Genomic DNA, 19,192 nt, shown 5'->3' with positions numbered 1-19,192 from the left:
AAATATCTCTTGAGTACCTACTATGTGCCAGGCCATAGGTATACAGAGGTGATTATAACAAGGTTCCTGCTCTTAAAGGGGTGCTGAGTGTAATGGGGAATGATTGACTCACAAAGAGAAATTAGAAATTAGCATAGCTAAGTGCCAAGATTGAAGTTATGCAGAAAGCAGTTTTGGGGGAACAGAGAAAGGGACCTAACATTATTCACTGAATGCCTGAAAACTAATGGCTGGAGAGGAAGAAGAGGAACAGGAAATCTCAATCAGGCTTCAAAGAACCAAACTCTAAAGCAACCTCAAGCACTTAGCTTTCTCTCAGAGCAAATGCTACTCAGGGTATGTAGTGCCCCCTCCTCAGGGGAGCCTTGGGTACCCAAGGCCAGCTCCCACATTCATAAGGTGTTTCACGTCACCAAGTGACCTGCATATGCTTTTCTAGGTAAAAGACTTAGCTGATTACTCAAATGCCAAAGACTACAGCTTAGAGGCCTCCAGTCATAACCTTTGTATGATTCATTGTTAAAGTCAAAACACACTGAATTCTTCTGAGGTATAGTTTTCCTCCCCAGAAATGTCTACCCCAACATATGAAGTCCTGGAAATTTGACTATCTACATCCTGCTTCCTCTCTGGAATCTATTACCTTCTTTCCTACTTCTCCCTGAGCCTCTTCCTTCCATCTCCAAATGCCCCCTAAATGTACCCCAAATCAGAAAAGTTCCACAAAAGCCCAAATGACCTTTCTATCCTCCAGGAGAACTCTGACTGGCCTCAGTCAATGTCAGAGCAAACTTCCATCTTATTCTTGTAGCAGCAAAGTCTTGATGACAACAGATTCTTTCAAATAAAGACATGTACAGACGGAAACAACATGTCAGGAATGACGCGCAAAGGGATAAAGACACCCACTAAGTGTAGGGTGGGAAAAGATGAATATTCAGGTGAAGAAAACATCAGTATTAGAAAATCAGCCAATGTTTAATGATGGAATGAAAGATGTCTTCACAGGGCTGGCAGGAACCATGATGACAACAGACAGCACATTGTCATTTCGCCCCACTTTGGATCACAGCCCTGAAATCAAAGGAAAGAGAGAGAGAGAGAGGTGCTGGCTTTTAAGCTAGTTAAAAATTTTAGATGACAAAGAGCTGCTGTTTTCAGAGCACACTTCTTATACAATTGAAGAAATAGTCTATGAAACAGGCTGCCAGTCACCCCTGAAACTAGGGGTAATTTGACTCCCATCTTGATGACAAGCCTGGGGTTTCCAGGTGGTTGATGCTTGGAGAGGTTTGAGGGACACTAGGAAGGCTTGTCTCAAACAGTCCACTCTGAGACAGCCCAGGGTCCAAAGTTCCTCCCCCTGAGATACCTTCTTTCATTTACTTCATTTCATTTACTCATACTTTCACTCACCCATCAAATAATTATTGAGCAGCTACCACCTGCCAGGAACCATGCCAGGTGCTGAGAATAAGATGCTACACAAAACAGACAAGGTCCCTGCTCTCAAGGAGCCTATATTCCAGTACAGTGGTTCTCAAACTTGAGTGGGTATCAGCACGTCCTGGTGGGCTTGTTGAAATACAGATTGCAGCGCCCACCACCCCCACCCTCAGCATTTCTGATTCACTATGACTGGAGTAGGACCCGGAATTTACATATCAAATAAGTTCCCAGGTCAGGCTGATGCTGCTGGTCCCACTGAGAGCCTCTGTGGCACTGAAAATAACATCATGAGGAATAATAGTTTTGGAATTAGGAGGTTGACAAGGTAGCAATGAGTCTCCTTCCCACTTCCACTAATAGTCTGCTCTGCCCCAGTGTCTGTGGTACACAGAGCCCAGACAGTGGCCACGTCTACAGATCTCCCTGCCCCTTGGTGCTTTGGAACTAGCTCCAAACATTACTTCCAAGTGATAAGTCAGTGGGCTTTCTGCCTGCCTGCCCCATCCCAGTCTAGGGAGATCTATTTCCCTTTGTTCTAGTTCATGTCCGGGTGTCAAAAGCTGCAGCTTCAATCCTGAGGATAATACAAGTTTGCCATAAAAATACAAGAGAGGATTCCTGAAGCCACAGAATGAAGGCTTTTACAATATCAATTCAACCCTTGTAAATTTAATCCAGGGTTATTTGTTGCACCAAAATCTCTTTACCGTGATGTATGACTTAGTTACTGGGGTTATCACAGCCGTATCCTAAAGTTGCATAGTACATAAAACATTTCAGTTAACAATGCGGGAAGGTTAACTCCCCCAGATAACCTGCAATCACAAGGGCTAGTTCAGATGACATGCCTCTGTCAGCTTCCACGAGCTATTGATGGTTCAATCAGTTTGTTTTGAAGGTAAAGTACAACAAAAGGGCAGTAAACTTATTCAGACTGTCAACAGGGGCTATTGGGAATGGGGCTTGCAGGTAAGTAATTCTGGGTGTTTTAAGGCTATTACCAAACAGCAATGGTTGAAGGAAGAGACAGCTACTAATAACATAGAAGGCAGCCATCATAAACCACTTTATGGCAGAAACCCCCATCTATAAATCCTGTGACACCCAGAGACAGCTTCAGATTTATAAAACTGCTTGTTAAGCCAGGGCACTGTTTAATGAAAAGAGATCCGTCTAAGTTCTAAGTCTCACATCCCTAGCTCCAGAGGGCAATTCCAATTTTCCTGACCTTCCCAAGGTGGCTGGGCAAAAGTCCCAGGGCCCTAGGGGCAGAAGTCAGAGGCATTCTTGGCTGTGATATGGAAGGTGAGGTTATGGACAGGAGATCTGGGATCCTGGGAAGATATTTAAAGACTCATTTGTCTCTATCTGCAAACAGATTGTCTAAAAGTGAGACCTGGACACGTAGCTTTTCAGGTTCTCTCTCTTTTCACAGAGAATGCTCCATTTTCTTAAAGGATTGCTCTAAGGAGACACCTAAAACTGGTAGGGAGAGAAAAGAAAGAACAGAAAGGCTTTTTTGTTTGTTTGAGTTTTGCTCAAAAATCAATTTTCTCTGCCCAAATCCTGAAGCTCTGGCAGTTTTCATCTAGACTTCAAAGGGAGAGAAGGATGGTCTTTTCTCCTGCCTATACCTGCTACCCCAGGGGAACAGGCTGCTCCCCAGTAACACCACATAACACCAGAAATACCAAGATGGATCTCCACCGTCTGCTCCTGGGCTTATCTGCCGTGTTTCTTTCTATGAGGAGACTCTACTCAAGACAAACCAAGTTTCCAGACCCTGAGGGGAATGGGGGGGTCACTGGAGTTTTTTGCCTACTTCCTTCCTTTTATGGCATTCTATGCTTCTCATTACTTCTTGCAACCTTCTTACTCCCACGCTTGGGAGTTGGGAGACATCGTGCAAGGTACTGAGGCCCTACCAGGGGCCCCTGAAGACAGCAATGGGTGATCCATAAACTATTCTCATTCTTTTACAAAACTTAACAGAATAGAGGGAACATGTCAATAAAACATCAAGCTTCTTCACTTTCGACTGGATTACATAAGCCCCGTTTGGTAACACTGCTTACCTCATGCTGATCAAAAACACCGATCAACAGCTAAATGTGTCTGACTAATTTTAAAAAGTTAACAACAGCTTAAATGAGCTTATTTAGGAGACCAAATCTTTAACATGTAGGGGAGAAAATTAAAAAGAGAGATTATAATGAAAAGCTTAGGGACTAATAGGACAGAGCAAAGAGTCCAGACTCTGGGCTTATCTTGTTGTGTGATCTTCGTTCAGTCTCTGTCACCCTCCTGAGCCTCAGATGCTCCATCTGTGCAATGAAGGAAATGGGCAAAATGGTGCCTAAGCCTCTTGGAAGCTTTAGCGTGAATTCAATGTGCCTCAAAGTTAATTTACAATAAATACATCCAATAAATACATCCTTTCTGACTACTCCAATTTCCTTATATAACCACCTCCTCACACCTCTAGGTAAAGGAGGACTGAGAAAAAAGTCCATAAAGACCAAAGAGTAATGAACAAGCATGGTGAGAGGAATAACGCCAGATACTTGGAGAGAGGACAATGATCTCACTTTAATGAGCCAAGGTGAGCTCACCTACAGCATTAATGAAGGCCTGACAACTGGCAAAGGCCAGCTGATTTTCCTCATAGTTCACCGGCAGCATGTTTGAAGTCTCTGTGCAAACAACACACCCACAGGACAGACTAAGGCCCTCTACAGAGGGTAACTAGCAATTACTCTGTGGGCTTCTGTCACTTTGATCTCTGGGTCGTGACCTTTGCTTTCTTGTGATCTTCAAAGCCCAGATTGTAGATTAGCTGGAGAATGCAAGTTGGGTTACATAAGCCACAAGTTTTACAGCTCCTATTGGGCTGGGAAATGATGGCAGCCCAGGATGGCCAACAGACGGTGGAGGATCCCTCCCTCCTTCCCTTTGGCTGAGTGCTATAGACACTGGGCAGACCCCAGTGCTGGTCCCTTGAAGGAACAAAGAAAGGGTGTCACGTTTTAAATAATTTAAACTTGTAAAGAGTACAGAGGGGCTTGCTGGGGAGGAGGGAGAAAGGAGAGGCCAGCTAAAGACTGCAGAGGCAGGAGAAAATGAATGACAAAGAGTTTGGTGACAGAAGGTGAATTAAGAGACCATGAGACCAACTCCCTTATTTGACAACTGATGTCTAGCACTTGTGTATTGTTGACCTTCACTCTACTGTCTTTCCTGCAGGAAGAAAAAGAAAAAAATTATAAAGAAAGACAAGAAATAAGATCATTCTGGTCATCCAAGTTTCCCATACTTCATTCATTTTTTGGCCAGTGTCGAAGTCCACAGCAACCCCAAAGTGGTTTCTTAGTAAGATAGTGGTCTTCCAGGCCAAGCTCTGCCCCTCTCCTCTCTTCCTGTCCAAATCCTGAAGGCTATTGGTTATCACATTCACCTCCATACAACATTCATCACAAAATAGCAGCATGGTGTGTACACACAGCAAAGCATGGGCAGGTTTAAGCTCCTATAATAACACGACATTTATGTTATGGACATTTCTCAGCCATGAACTATGATGAATGGCAAAGAGAAACTCCAGGCAAGGTTCTGCTCCTGCCACAGCAGGACCAGGGCACTGCTCAACAACTCGGTAGTATGTTCATGCTCACATAGAGATTTAATGAGCCTGTTTTACTGTGGGAATGTGTGCCAAGAAAATCCACCTGGGCGCACAGGAGGCAAGTGAGCAAGGAAAGGGAGTGACATGGAGGAGGGGAAATAATCAGCAGAAACCGAAGCATCTGTAAAGCCAGTTCCAATAACTCCCTAAACCTAGTCACTTCCCATTTCTGGTCCAGTGGTTGGCCACAACATGACCTAAAACTGGGCTGACCTCTCTGAAATCAACATCGCCATGGAAATGAAAGAACAGACATACTCGTTTTGATGTACGGCTGGGTGACATATTATAAATATTACATCACATAACCACAGAGGATGCCAATCAATAAGAAATTTTTTTAGACAGCACTAAATGAACCATGGGTTCTTACTTCTGAATACACTCCTTTAAGGCTCCTACTATTGCTTAAATGATTAATAGAAGACATATTGTCAGAAAATGTACTTAAAGTGAAAAACAGTAAACTGTAGAAATATCATTCATTTTTAAAGCAATTTTCTAGTGAAAATGTCACATAAATTTACATAGAGGCCCTACTATTCGGCTCTGGGTGGCACCTAGAAGGAAGGCACACCCCATGCTTTGTAAATAAAGGGCCAGGAAAATATTTTACCAGAAGAAAAAAAAAAGGCAGCTGCATTGCTTTGTAGAAACCCAAATGCCACAGGAATTCTGGGATTCAAAAGTATTATTGTGAAACTCTTAAAATTTCTGTGGCAAATGAAGCACAAACTCCAGGATGAACAAAGCAGACCTGCTTACAGACCATAGAACAGAACTGCATTATACACATATTTATCTCATCCAAAGGCAAGTATGAGAGTGCTTGTCAAACCAGAAATAAAAAATAAAAAAATAAAATGAATAAAAAATTTAGAATTGCCAGAGAGTAGGCCTACCATTCCACTCAACCATTAGATGCCATGCAGTGAACGTGTAACTGGATGGGCACACATTTAATGTTCTCTCCACTGTTCTTAGTTCCTGTTTCTCTCAGAGTGTGAGCATCTTGCCATTGTTGTGGGTAACTGATGGATTTTCTAAGGTAATTTTAATTAGATGTGATTTCAGTTGTGTGTGGCCTCCAGAATCCAGTTCCTCATGGCAACTTTGCCATATATGCACTAGCAAACAACATTCCCAGTCCCATCCCTCAACACCTTCCAAGGGAACAGACCTAACATGGGGAGAACAGGCTTGGAGGGTATCCAGGCCAGCCTATGAGATGAATCATTCCTCTAGAACCAAGCCCTCCCCAGAGAACAAGACCTAACACCAACACTTGGAGTAAGTCTGAAGGATAGTCCCTGCTTGTTAACTGTGTTTGTTGACATCCAGATGAATCTGATTCCGAATAGGCAGTGGGCATCTGAGGTGCCCAAAGGGCCTTGCATCCTTCTATAAGTACTCAGCTCCCCAGAGGGAAGGGTAATTTCAAGCCAGCTCCAGCAAACAGTTACCAAGCCCCTATTCCATGGTCAGCATTACTTTAGGTATTGATAAGGCTTCAAAGGGCAAGAAGACACAGCCCTTACCAGCTGGAAGCCAGTCTCTGGATGTTGACATATATCAAGTAGTGACAGAAATATAGAAGGTGGAATATATAAAATGGGTGAGATGGTAAAGGAAGAACTGTAACTGGTTGGGAGCAGAATATCTCAGAATGCTGGAGCCAACAGGGATTTTAAATACTGCTTAGTCCAATAGTTCTCAATTGAGCGCCAGAATCACCTATTGACTATTTTTTTTGCATTTGCCACTAAACGAATCAAAATGCCTTGGATATTCAAAAGTGTAGCCATGGTTGAGGGTCACTGATCTAGACTGTCTTCCTTATTTTAAAGGTCCCACTGGCAAAGTTGGATTCTACATCAGATCTTCTGATGTGGCCCCTTACACGATGGGTCTTTGTATTTTTGCTAATGTAATCAGTTAACAATAATAACAAAATAGTATTAGCTTTTCTTTTCCTTTTACAATCTTATAAGCCTTCTATTTTAGACCGAATAGAATAAGGTGGAAGTGGAGACTTTCCTCTCTCTACTTCTCTCATTCTAGAAAAAAATAGCAAAAAATGTGCGTACAGTTCAATTCACATATAGCTTTAGGAATAAACAAATGTGTGTGAATGTGTGCACATATACCCACACACATATATATACATACACATACATAGACACATATATATGCACATGCACACACACATATACATAAATATATAATTTATTGGTCTAGTTTAAAGAAATAAACACAGGAATCTAAAAAAGAAGTCAGAAAATAAATGAGAATTTCCCAAACAATGCTTAGTTTACTAAAAATGTAGATTGAGAGAAATTTCTTGGACCTGCTTGACCCTTCCAAGACATGTCTTATAAACAAGTTGCTGCAAGAAGGTAAAATATGCTTTGTCAAATGCTTCAAAGTTGACAAGAGTGTTAAACAAGCAAATTAAGTTCTAAGTGATTAAGCAACTTAAAGGATTGATTTAGGAATTTGTTAACTATGCACCTGCTGGAAATTAACCATATTTCTCCTAATAGAACTCACATTCAAATCAACAGTATTGCCTTCGAAATGAAAATCTTCACGATGAAGAAAGACTTAACACATTTTTTTAAAAGCAGAGATACAGCTTTATTCTAAGATGGCTTAACAAGTCTAAGATCCTTACAAAATTAATCAAGAAACACGGAAAATGAAGTAAATGTACAAACTTCTTCCCAATAAATATAACTGAATTTCTATTGTAGCCTTACTTATATGTGTGTGTACATTTTTTAAATATATAGTGTTCAATAGCCTTCAGTATTGCTTACAGCTTTGCCTTTATAGAAAATGAATGCTTCCAACTACATTACTTCATGGGTCACCACAGAACAAGTGGTCTGAGTCCCAATAGAACAAGTTCCTCTCAAACCATTATCCTCTTTCCCCAATCTTTTCAAATTTATTTTCCAGTAGCCCTATCTGCCTTGTATTTTCTTCCTTCCTCTCTCCCTCTCTCCTTCCACATTGATTCAGTTGGGATGTTAATGAGAGCTTACATCATAATAGAGAGAGGCTACAGTCATGAAAAGATTATTAAAAACATTTACAAAACAACAATCAAGAATGAGAGCATATAGGGGCCGGCCTGGTGGTGTAGCAGTCAAGTTCACGCACTCCACTTTGGCACCCTGGGGTTCACAGGTTCAGATCCCGGATGCAGACCTAGCACTGCTTGTCAAGCCATGCTGTGGCAGAATCCCACATAAAATAGAGGAAGATTGGCACAGATGTTAGCTCAGAAACAATCTTCCTCAAGCAAAAAGAGGAAGTTTGGCAATAGATGTTAGCTTGAGGCCAATCTTCCTCCCCCACCCCTACCAAAAAAAAGAATGAGAGCATATAGAATTCAAAATGAAGAAAAAAAAAGAGTTTAGTAAAACGGTTAAGATCAAGAAGACTCTCCAAGAGAGGTGAACTTGGATCAGGTATTTCAAAGCAGCTGGTTTAAAGGTAGAGAGAAGAAAGAAAAGCATTTCTGCTTGAGCCCCTCAAAGCACATGTTGGTGGCCACTGAGATATACCTTTTTGGAACAAAGTTATGGGCCTTTTGAGACTTCTTCTTAGAATTGTATATAAGCTTCCTAAACTTTGGTGGGAAGTGCTCTGTCTCCAAACAGTGACTCTGAGTCAGACCACAGGAAGATCTTATAACACAGATCACGGGTCAGCAAAATATAGCAGGTCAAAGCCAGCCTGCTGCCTGTTTTTGTAAACAAAGTTTTATTGGGACATAGCCATGCCAATTCACTTACAAATTGTTTAAAGTTACTTCTGCACCATAACAGAAGAGTTGGACAAGTTGTGACAGACACCACATGACCTTCAAAGTCAAAAATATTTATTATCCAGCCCTTTACAAAAAATTTGTCAATCCCTGACCTATACCACCCAACAACTTTTCACATTTCTTGGCTCCTGCGACCTCAATGAAGGGAACTAATGGCTATAGATCACCCAATGGTGAAAGGTTAACCTTATCATGGAGTCCACCAATATTTACCAAACATCTACTATGCACGCCATAGGATAACATTATCCCCCCAAAGATGCTATTTTTCCCTTCTCCCACCATGCTCAAACTCCTAGATACTCACCTGTACCTCTTGTAGTCTTCCTCATCCTTTTCCAAGCTGATCAGCTCATTGGGACATGCCACATTACCCAGCAGGCTGAGATACTCCAGAGCTGGTGTCACTTCTGCCAGGTGATCAAGCAGACACTCCAAGTCAGTAATGTGACAACAGTTAAGGATCTTGGTCCAGGAAAACAAAGGCTTAGTAAAGAGCCTAGACCGTGACTGACAAGCACAGCCTAGCAGCTGAGGAGTCCAGGCTGTTCCCATGAGATGACATGGGTGAGGGTTGAAATCAACTTAGCTGTGTGTCTGGCATGGCTAGTTTTTCACTCCTACTGCTGGGGACACAGCCCAGCTTTTCTCTGGACACGAAAAGCTAAGTACAGATCACTTGAGAGAAAATGAATGAACTTCATTATTTTATCACACTTTTCTCTATAGTTCTGTTTTATTAAACATGATGAAGGGTAGATTCCATGTAGTAAAATATTTTGCAATATGCAAAACTTTATTTTTCCCAGTATTGAAAGCAAGACATTATTTCCAAAGGCCTCATTAAAAATATGTTATTTCTCCTTAAGGGGGTAATTTACCATCAAAACATATGGGAATAGCATAGACTCAAACAGGGATTGGCATCCTCTTATGATCTGAGGGCCTGTGGCAGAGCTAAACATTGCTCAATGGCCTCACTGGTAGCAATAAAACCTTGGATTGAGGGGGAAAGGAGAACAAAGCTAAGAGAAGACAGAGTAAATTAGGACAGGTTTAGTCAAGCCAGGTCGGTCAAAATGCTTTTCCTAGGAATCTGTTGTAAATCTAATATTCTATGAAGGAAAGAATGAAAGATAAAAGATCAAGGAGGGGCATGGTGGTGAGATTATTCTATGATTCATCTCCTCAGTGGGATCCACTGTCCAGTCAAGGCAAACACTGAGATCCCCAAAACAAACAAGGCAGGAGTCATAGGTCCAGGAAATCACAGATGTTGGGGGGGACTAGTCTGCACATCAACTCCTGGCTTGAGCCACATACACATGAGCCCTAGGAAAGGTGATAATTAGACAGGCCATGAACAGAGGCCAGGACTACCAGGGGCCAATGGATAAGAGGAGTTAGCCAACATCAGCGGACAGAATGGTGTCCTTGACAGGGAATGACAGCAGAGCATACAGGGGTTAAAGATATAAGGGTGAATGAAACATACAAGAGTCAAAGACTTGGGGTACAGTTTCTAGGAGTAAGGTCCACTTGGACCGAGGAGAGGAAGGTAAAGTCAAAGGATGGGCTGCCTTTACTCTGCCAGGGTATCTAATCACGGGACATTAACCAGTGTTCTTGTATTTCATTTCAACTTGTCAGAGAAGAATGAACTCCAAATCCAACCAATGTCTGAATCCAGTCCCTAACATCTCTGCCAAGGGGTCACCACAAGGTAACTCACTCTATCTCCTACAACCATAAGAAAGAGGTTATTTTTCCCTCGGGGACTGAATCTTCAAATTCCTACCCACAGAACCAATTTAACTGCTTGGGGTCACAAAGAACAGGGGATTCTTCTCTTCCACATGATGGCCCTTCAGATAGTTGAAGATCATATGTCTTCCATAAATTGTCTATTCTCCAAACTAAGTTCCTTCAAGCATTCTTCATACACATGCTCTGCCACCACCATATGCAAGAACAAAAGCTCTACTCTGGGAGGGAGCAAGACAGAGACAATGAGAGGGAGAGCACAAGCAAAAAAGGGAGAAACTAGTCAAAGAGGATCTTAGCATCTACTTATCCACTGTGGGTTTCAATTTGCCAACATCATGCCCGTTTCCTAAACAAGCACAGACAGTGAACACTGAAGTTATCAATCCTAATAAATATTTAACAAATGAGAACTAGGAATGCCCACAAAGGACACTGGAATGAGGATGATAGGAACGAGAGCATGTGGAGAAGACTACAGAGAAGGCCCCACCAGGGCAGTGAGGTTGGAAGTACAGTGGGTGAGTGGCTGGAGTCAAAACATTAATGCACTTCATCAATGAAGACAAAACACGCTTACTACTTTTTAAATTAAAGTTTAATCATCACACTCTCTCAGAAAAACATTTAAAAAACCAATTAAAATGAGAGTGAACAATTTCAGGGAAAACTTGGCTTTTCCAGCAGGTTCTGCCTTTGTATGCTTCACAGGCATTACTACATTGGGAAAAATGTAGTGGAAATATACATTAGAAAAAAAAAATAGTCCTATCAGCACATTCTCTACCAGCGCTGCCTTTAGACCCCAGCAAAGGCAACTCAGGGAGCCCCATGTTTTGGAGGCCTTCCTCAAAAATCTTTAAGTCTCTGTCTGGTATCCAGGACTAGCCAGGGGCAAACAGTGTCATTCAGGTGGGGTACTGCATGCCTGGACTTGGACATACTTAGACCTCAGTCCCAGCATCGGTTTCTCCCTTTCAGGGTTCTCTCCAGTCTTCTAGTCCACACATGGGACTCACAGTTACTCCAAGGAGAACTGGAACTCATGCCTGTCAGGTCGTCCTGAAGCCTCAAGGACAGGCCCAAGTTCTAGTGGGGCAGCCAGGAGAGCTGATCACTCATGCTGGTCAGCACAGTATTTCTCTTATAGGATCCCAAGAGAGTGGGCTATCAAAATGGTGCTGACATACTGATTTGGAGCGATTCGAATTATTTATGTAGACAGTGGCTCTGGAGAACCTAGGGGAAGCCCTTTCTACTATGGATGAAAAAGTCTAACTAAAACCTATTTCCCTCTTAGGGACAAACTCCTTAAACCTTCACCTAATTCTCATCTACTGTATGAAGGTGGGAATGTGAAGGAATGGAACTCAAACCTGGCATGATTTTCAAGTTGAGGAAACATTAGGCAACTGAGTTGGATTGAACTCCCAGTCATTTCTCAACCTTTAGCAACCACTGATGGGAAGCCAAGCATGCCATTGCCCAGGGAAGTAGGCTCAGTTTAATTTGAGTAAATCTTCACATGTAAATTTACCACAGAGCTAATAATGCTTGTGTGTGAGGGCTCCTTTCTTGGATAGGCCCATTCCAGGGCCCTGAGAAAGGCCCTAGTAATAGAGTCACATGGTCACATATTTTTGTAAAATTTGCAAAAGTAGGTTAAACTGCAATCAGTTAATATCACTGTGTTTCTCCACTAAGATTTTTTCCATGACATTTCCCCTGGAGTTGGGTGATGTTAGGAGTGCCATGGGAATTCTGGGGACCTGGGTAAGAGGAACTTATGAAAGAGGAACATTTAATTAGGATTCAGTGGGATATACTTGTGTCGTATGCAGTCATTTCTGTGTCTGGTTATTACAACAGTACCAGAAGGAATGGTTTCCAGTAATATTCCTACCACCTGCCATGCTGACACAAACATATAGGGACCAACATAAAACTGATGATAAGTGGTTAAGGAGTTTATAAATTCAAAGAACATTTAAGATTAAGTTGTTGTGTGTTTACCCCCTACACACACACACAACCAACTTGAAATGTCCTGAAATCTTAATAGCTCATATATGAAAGAAATGTGTAAGAGTTTTACCAAAATTTAATAATTTTAATGTTGTTATCAATAATTCAGTGGTGAAATTACCAAAATGAATGGTGAAACAAAGAAACATTCCTAAACTATTAAAAATAAAAATCAATTTTCAATTGGATGGAATTATCTATTCTCTCTACATAAAATATTACAAAATTTAATTACATAAGAAATTATAGGGGAATTTGCAGAAAAAAATTGGGAAAAAGTTTTTATATAGGCATGTCTAATACAAAGATTGTTACTTTTCTAAATATTTTAATATGTGTGGTATTTGTCAACTCCAATTTTTAATTTGCTTTGATATATTTTTTATTCCAAATAAACATTCATCTTTATACCTAATTTTACAGTCATAATTATTTAGTCATTGCCTTTAAGACGGTCTCCTCAACTCATGTAAGTTTCAAAATCTGGATCTGCCCCTGAGCAGGAGGCCATGGAGACGTGGACCCATTTGAATGTCCTGATCATGGGAATTTCTTGCACAAAGGGTCTGCAAGCTTCAGAAACCTTCAGCCACCCTGTGCCAAGGAATCTAAGGAATTCTGGATTCCTTGGAATCCTTAGAGCCTGCCTCATTTAGGATATTTTGTGTGGCAGAAGCTATTCCACCTTCCTAAGCCTTTCAACTATCTGATAAATGGTCAATCGGGCTGAGCCAGGTGGTCCCCCCCCAAATCGACACTAGTTATGAATCACTAGCACCTACTCCATGGGTGCTCTGGACCAGAACATCATCATTATGTACCACCACCGGAGGATGAAACTCGAGGAGGAGTTTTAATTGGTTTCTTGGTCTCCTGGGCCAGCAAGGACGAGCACAGCCCTGTCTTGCCTGATTGCAAGCTCTGAGATAGAACTTGTCACATTCCTTCTTGTCAAGCTGCATAGAAAATTAACCAGAGGCAATCAGTGGAGAGAACGTGGTGTCTTTGGCTAACCAAGACCACTACAGTGGAGACATTTTCAGGGATTCTCCTAAGGGTGTTTTTTTTTCCCCTCCTTTTTTTAACATTTGAAGCTGTTTGGCACAGTTTCAACTCTCTCCAGTTGGATTCTCAGTATACACCTGGTTTCCCTCATCAAGTCTTCTCCAGAGTACTTGCTGTTCAGATTCTTTTTCAGTGTTGTCTACAGAAAGTTGCCACCATGCAGCCCAGCTGTCATGGCTAGCCTTGCCAAGGGAGATTTTCTGCAGAGAGCCCAAGATCAAAGCAACATCTTGCCTTGAAAGTTTGGAGCATGAGGGAGGAGGAGAGTCTCCTGGTGTCATGCCCAGTTGCACAGGTCCAAGCTGTTTCCAAAGTGAGAATGGGCATGTACCCTCCTTCTGTGCTCAGCTCCAGGTTAAAGAGCAGCATCAATAACCATGGTGAGGATTTCAATCAGAGCTTATCCTAACATAGGATTTTTGAATGCTAACTAAACAGTCTACATGATATATTATCTTATTTTTATTTGCACATGCATGTCAAAATTATCATCACATACAGATAATTAAGAAAACTGGGATCAAAGGTCATAGAGTCAGTAAATGGCAAAGTCTATATTCTAGGGGAAATGTGACTCGTGATTTCCTAACACAAAAGGGGAATTCAAAATACTGAAAAATGAGGATTCTAACATGCTTTTGTAGGAGACCACAAAGTGCTGTCATCCAGCTATGCTCTGTACCTCAGTTACTGCTAATTTGGGCTTATTCATTCAAAGCATTGAGGCTTTGGCTAACAGTAAAATGTACCACGAAGTTGTAAAGTCTTTGGGTGTTAACAAAGTGATTTCCCATATATGAATATATGTATGTACATGTGTGTATGTGTGTGTGTGTGTATATACACACACACACATACACACATATGTCCACACACACATATATATACATTATGACATTTTAAGTCTCAAAAATACTCTAAAATGTATATTACCCAGTTTTTAGATAAAGAAACTGAAGCATCTGACAAGGTGAAGGGACTTCCCTGAGATGACACTGTACATTGCTGTGGGAACCCTAGTCTAGCCTTCTGACAGCGCATTGGTCTCCTTACTACAGCCCAGCTGTATATTGTTAGCACTACAATTCATACTGTCTCTTCACACATGTGCTGAAGCAAACAGAGACAGAAAAAAAAGAAATGAAGTGTGATTAAAACAAAGTCAGCTTATCACCTGATTGTGCAGAGGTTAAATATCTCTATTTTCCTGACATCTCAGTTGTTCTCTTATTTGAGACTGGGTATTAAGACATGATATGGCTGAGACCATTACCAAGAACCCACTCCTATGGGGAAGAGCCAGGGATAGTGTGTATATGCTCATGGTGAATGAGAGAGAGAGAGAGAGAATATGAGTGTTGGGGAGAAGAGGTCAACTCCACGGCCAGTGCCTACAGAGCTCAGTCTAAATGAACCAAAGAAAGGAGAGAGAGCTAAGCTGTGAACCAAGAGATGAAGAGGTAGACCAGAAAGACCAGGCTTTTGGGTATACCAAGACAGCACACCAAAGCTGAGGGCTGAACAGAAGTGGGACAAAGGGATGGTAGAACAAAGATGGGAGGTCAAGCAGGAGGTATACAACCAGGAAGTGAGGCACTTGTGAATTGAGAAGAAATTTGCCAGATGCCGGGTTTGGGCTCTTGAATTCCTTTTGTGAGCTCCCTTTGCAGCTGAGAGCAGGGCCTGGGGGGAGATGGGGGTAGGCACAGGCAGCTGATTCCTCCCACATCTTATTTGCTCATCTTGTGCAGTGATTGCCTCCCTCTTTGGGTTTCAGAATCTGGGGCCAGGAATTCACATACCTGGGTTCCAGACTGAGCCTCACCAGTGAAAATCAATGTGACTTCAAAAAGTTCACACTCTTCCAGTTTTTTCATAAAAATAAGAATAATTATTCACCAATGGTACTCAATCACAGAATGATATGAGGGTAATATTAAATTATAAAAGTCAAAGAAGCACTCCAAATCTATTCTCTGGCCTTGGTTATAATGTAGCCCAAGTAAGATCAGATAAGTTCACATAATTCTCTAAGATAATAATAATAACATCAATAATACTAACCCTTACATAGAACTTACTATGCTACTACAACTTAACATTTCTGAGATACTTAGAGGAACCCTCACAACAACCTATGGGATGCATACTATTATTGTCTCCATTTTTCAGAGGAAACCAAAGCATCAAGATGTTAAGCAACTTGTCCAAGGTCATGCAGAAAGTGGCAGAGAGGGGTACAAGCCCAGGAAGTCTGGCTTCAGAGCCTGTTCTTATCTGCTATGTGATAGTGCCTCTTGCCAAAGAATAAAAGAAAGCCCATAACCCAAGTTCCCAGGGTCCAGTAACATAGAACATTGTCTAGACATACATAACTATGAGTAAAACCAAACTGGGAAACTCCAGATTTGCCAGGCAGATAAAATAGGCGTGGGGTAGGGGTGAATAATCATTCTAAATATGCAAAAGGCCAAAAGTTAAAAACAAAACAAACTTCACAGAAGAACTAAGGTAGAACCCCATTTGATAGCAAGCTTCCTAGTATGTTTAAAATAAGATTCAATTTATAAGAAAGAATTAATACTTACCTTTTCAAAGGTTAATAGTTACTTGATTCTACATCTACCTTTAATCTGAAGGAGACAAGACACCAAGGTCTGCGTGTTAGATTGTTACAGGAATGAGTCATGCCTCTTTGTATTCCCACCTTGGATAGTCCCTTCTCACATTTGTTCTACATTTGGTAGGTGACTTGCTTTGGCCTTGGGACAGCAACACACATGATGCAAGTAGGGCTTGAAACTTACATGGACACTGGGACTTTGCTCTTAGAACACTCCTCCCATGGGGAGAGGCCTGTGCTAGCCTGATGAAGACAGGTAGTTCAGCCACCAGCCAGCACCAACCTCCAGTCATATGAGCAAGGCCATCACAGACCATCTAACCCCAGCCGAGCCTCCAGATAACTAGGGCTGCACGAGTGACCCAAGATAATACTAGCAGTAAAACCATCCATCCAGCAGAGCCTAGACCAGAGAGCTGACACACAGAACTGTAAACAAATAAGATATTTGCAGTTTGAAGCCACTAACTTTTGGGGTGGATGATTATGCAGCAAAGCTAACTGATAGAGCCCAAGTCTAAGGCATTTCAAGGAATAACAATAGCAATATGGAACCTAGCAATTGTTGGAGAGCTGGAGTATTTTCACAAGTAGGTAGGAGAGCCAGTGGCTCAAAACATGGAGTTAGAAGGTATTGATTAAGAGGATGTCATGCAGTGTCACTGCTGCTTTTACCTGCCTTTCATTCTCTGACTTCTTGGTCAAGCACGTGGGGAAAGTAAACCGATCTTCATGATCACACCAGTAGAAAAGAGGAGAAACTGTATCCTAAGAAAGACAACTATAATCTTTTGTATCTACTGGTAATAAAGTATTCTGCAACAGCCAGTGATATAATCGGCCACCTTTATAGCTACATGTTGCCTTCTGCTTCAGTCTGTCCCAGGCCATTATCATTACTCCCTTAGCATTACTGCTACCGATTGGAGAAGGTGAGGCATAGGACAGGGAAAGGACTCAACCAAAGACAAAGACAATTCCTCAGCACTGTAGAGGCAAGAGGCCTGCTAATCTTTAGTGACAGCAACACTGAGAATAAAACCATCATCCAATCCAGCTTATTCCGTTAAAGATGAGAAACATCCTGTACAGCAAAGCAAACCATCAACAAAATGAAAAGGCAACCTACTGAACAGGAGAAAATAATTGCAAATCATATATCTGATAAGGGGCTAATATCTAAAATATATAAAGAACTCAAACAACTCAATAGCAAAAAAACCAAACTGATTAAAGAACGGGCAGAAGATCTGAATAGACATTTTTCCAAAGAAATATCAATGGCCAACAGGTACATAAAAAGATGCTCAATATCACTAATCATCACGGAAAGGCAAATCAAAACCACAATAAGATATCACCTCATACCAGTTAGAATGGCTATCATCAAAAAGACAAGGAAAAATAAGTGTTGGGTGAAGATATGGAGAAAAGGGAACCCTTGTGCACTGTTGGTTAGAATACAAATTGGTGCAGCCACTGTGGAAAATAGTATGGAGGTTCCTCAAAAAATTAAAAATAGAACTACCACATGAACCAGCAATTCTGCTTCTAGGTATTTATTTAAAGAAAACAAAAACACTAACTCGACAAGACATATGCACCCCCATATTCACCACAGCATTATTTACAGTAGCCGGGATATGGAAATAATCTAAGTGTCCATTGATGGATGAATAAATAAATTGCGGTATATATATATATATATATATATATATATATATATACACACACACAATGGAATATCATTCAGCCATAAAAAAGAATAAAATCTTGCTGTTTGAAATAACATGGATGGACCTTGAGGGCATTATGCTAAGTAAAATAAGTCAGACAGAGAAAGACAAATATTGTATGTTTCTCTTATAGGAGGAATCTTAAACAAAAAATAAGCTCATAGATACAGAGAACAGATTGGTGGCTGCCAAGGGTGGTAGGTAGGGGGTGGGAAAATGGGTGAATTTTTATTTTTCAGTTTAAATAAACTGAGTAAATAATAAGTAAAATCTAGAGTGGATTCCTGCGCATTTTCAGCATATTCTGTGCTAGGTTATGAAAATGAATCCTCTAAAATGGGAGATAATAATGCTTAGTAAATTCACATGATGCAGAATCTTACTTATTAGTCTAACTAATTAGACTAATCAGGTAATCTGTCAGTCATCAATATTTACTCAATGTCTCTTCAACTATCAGTGGTAATGGAGGAAAGCAATACTATAACCTACCTATACAAATCAGCACTTGATCAAAAAAAATAATCACCAACTAGTTCATCTGCAGACTGGGATTTCATGAAATGATGTTCTCTCACAGTTAGTGTGCCCTTCTTTTAACTGTTTTGTTCAGGCTGGTGCTGAAATGAGCTTGGATTTCTCACCATGCATGAATTAACGTGACAGAGAAGTGGCCGGGAAGTGTGCTGAGTGAGAAGAGAAATTGAGTTTGGGATTAGCATTTGTACAGCACTTGCTATACAAAGTCCTTCTGGCTTGATCTGTGGGCTGCTCAGGAAGCCCTTCTCACTGCACCATTTCTTACACTACCTTCTTGACAGTATCCCAGGGCAGAGGCAGCTGGCTTTTCACCCATGTGGAAACCTGCTTTGCTCACGTTATTACAGCCCTTTGATTCCAACATGCAAAAAAAGTCTTTTATACATTCCTTTCTGCCAGTTCTCCTAACAGACAGGTGAAAGCTGGGATGTTACCAAAAAAAAAAAAAAAAAAGAGAGATAGAGAAACAG

At 41.2% G+C, this 19,192-nt stretch overlaps 1 protein-coding gene across 12 annotated transcripts in view; it reads right to left on the bottom strand.

Moving 5' to 3' along the window:
• Positions 1-19,192, bottom strand: part of LRMDA (leucine rich melanocyte differentiation associated) — a 1,071,617-nt gene that overhangs the window by 457,952 nt on the left and 594,473 nt on the right. For 7 of the 12 annotated variants that reach the window (XR_011423400.1, XM_070227811.1, XM_070227789.1 and 4 more), the window contains exon 4: positions 9,277-9,411. Coding sequence is in view for 10 of the 12 variants with exons in the window: in XM_070227811.1 (XP_070083912.1) it covers positions 9,277-9,411 (135 nt within the window). In the remaining 2 variants the exon portion in view is untranslated. Of the gene's footprint in view, positions 1-9,276; positions 9,417-19,192 lie in introns of all 12 variants that reach the window. The other 5 variants (XR_011423402.1, XM_070227814.1, XM_070227796.1 and 2 more) reach the window with 1 other exon arrangement.

The sequence above is a fragment of the Equus caballus genome, chromosome 1, assembly GCF_041296265.1.
Source record: "Equus caballus isolate H_3958 breed thoroughbred chromosome 1, TB-T2T, whole genome shotgun sequence".
Classification (NCBI taxonomy): Eukaryota; Metazoa; Chordata; class Mammalia; order Perissodactyla; family Equidae; genus Equus; species Equus caballus.
This window is presented reverse-complemented; position numbering and strand designations above follow the sequence as displayed.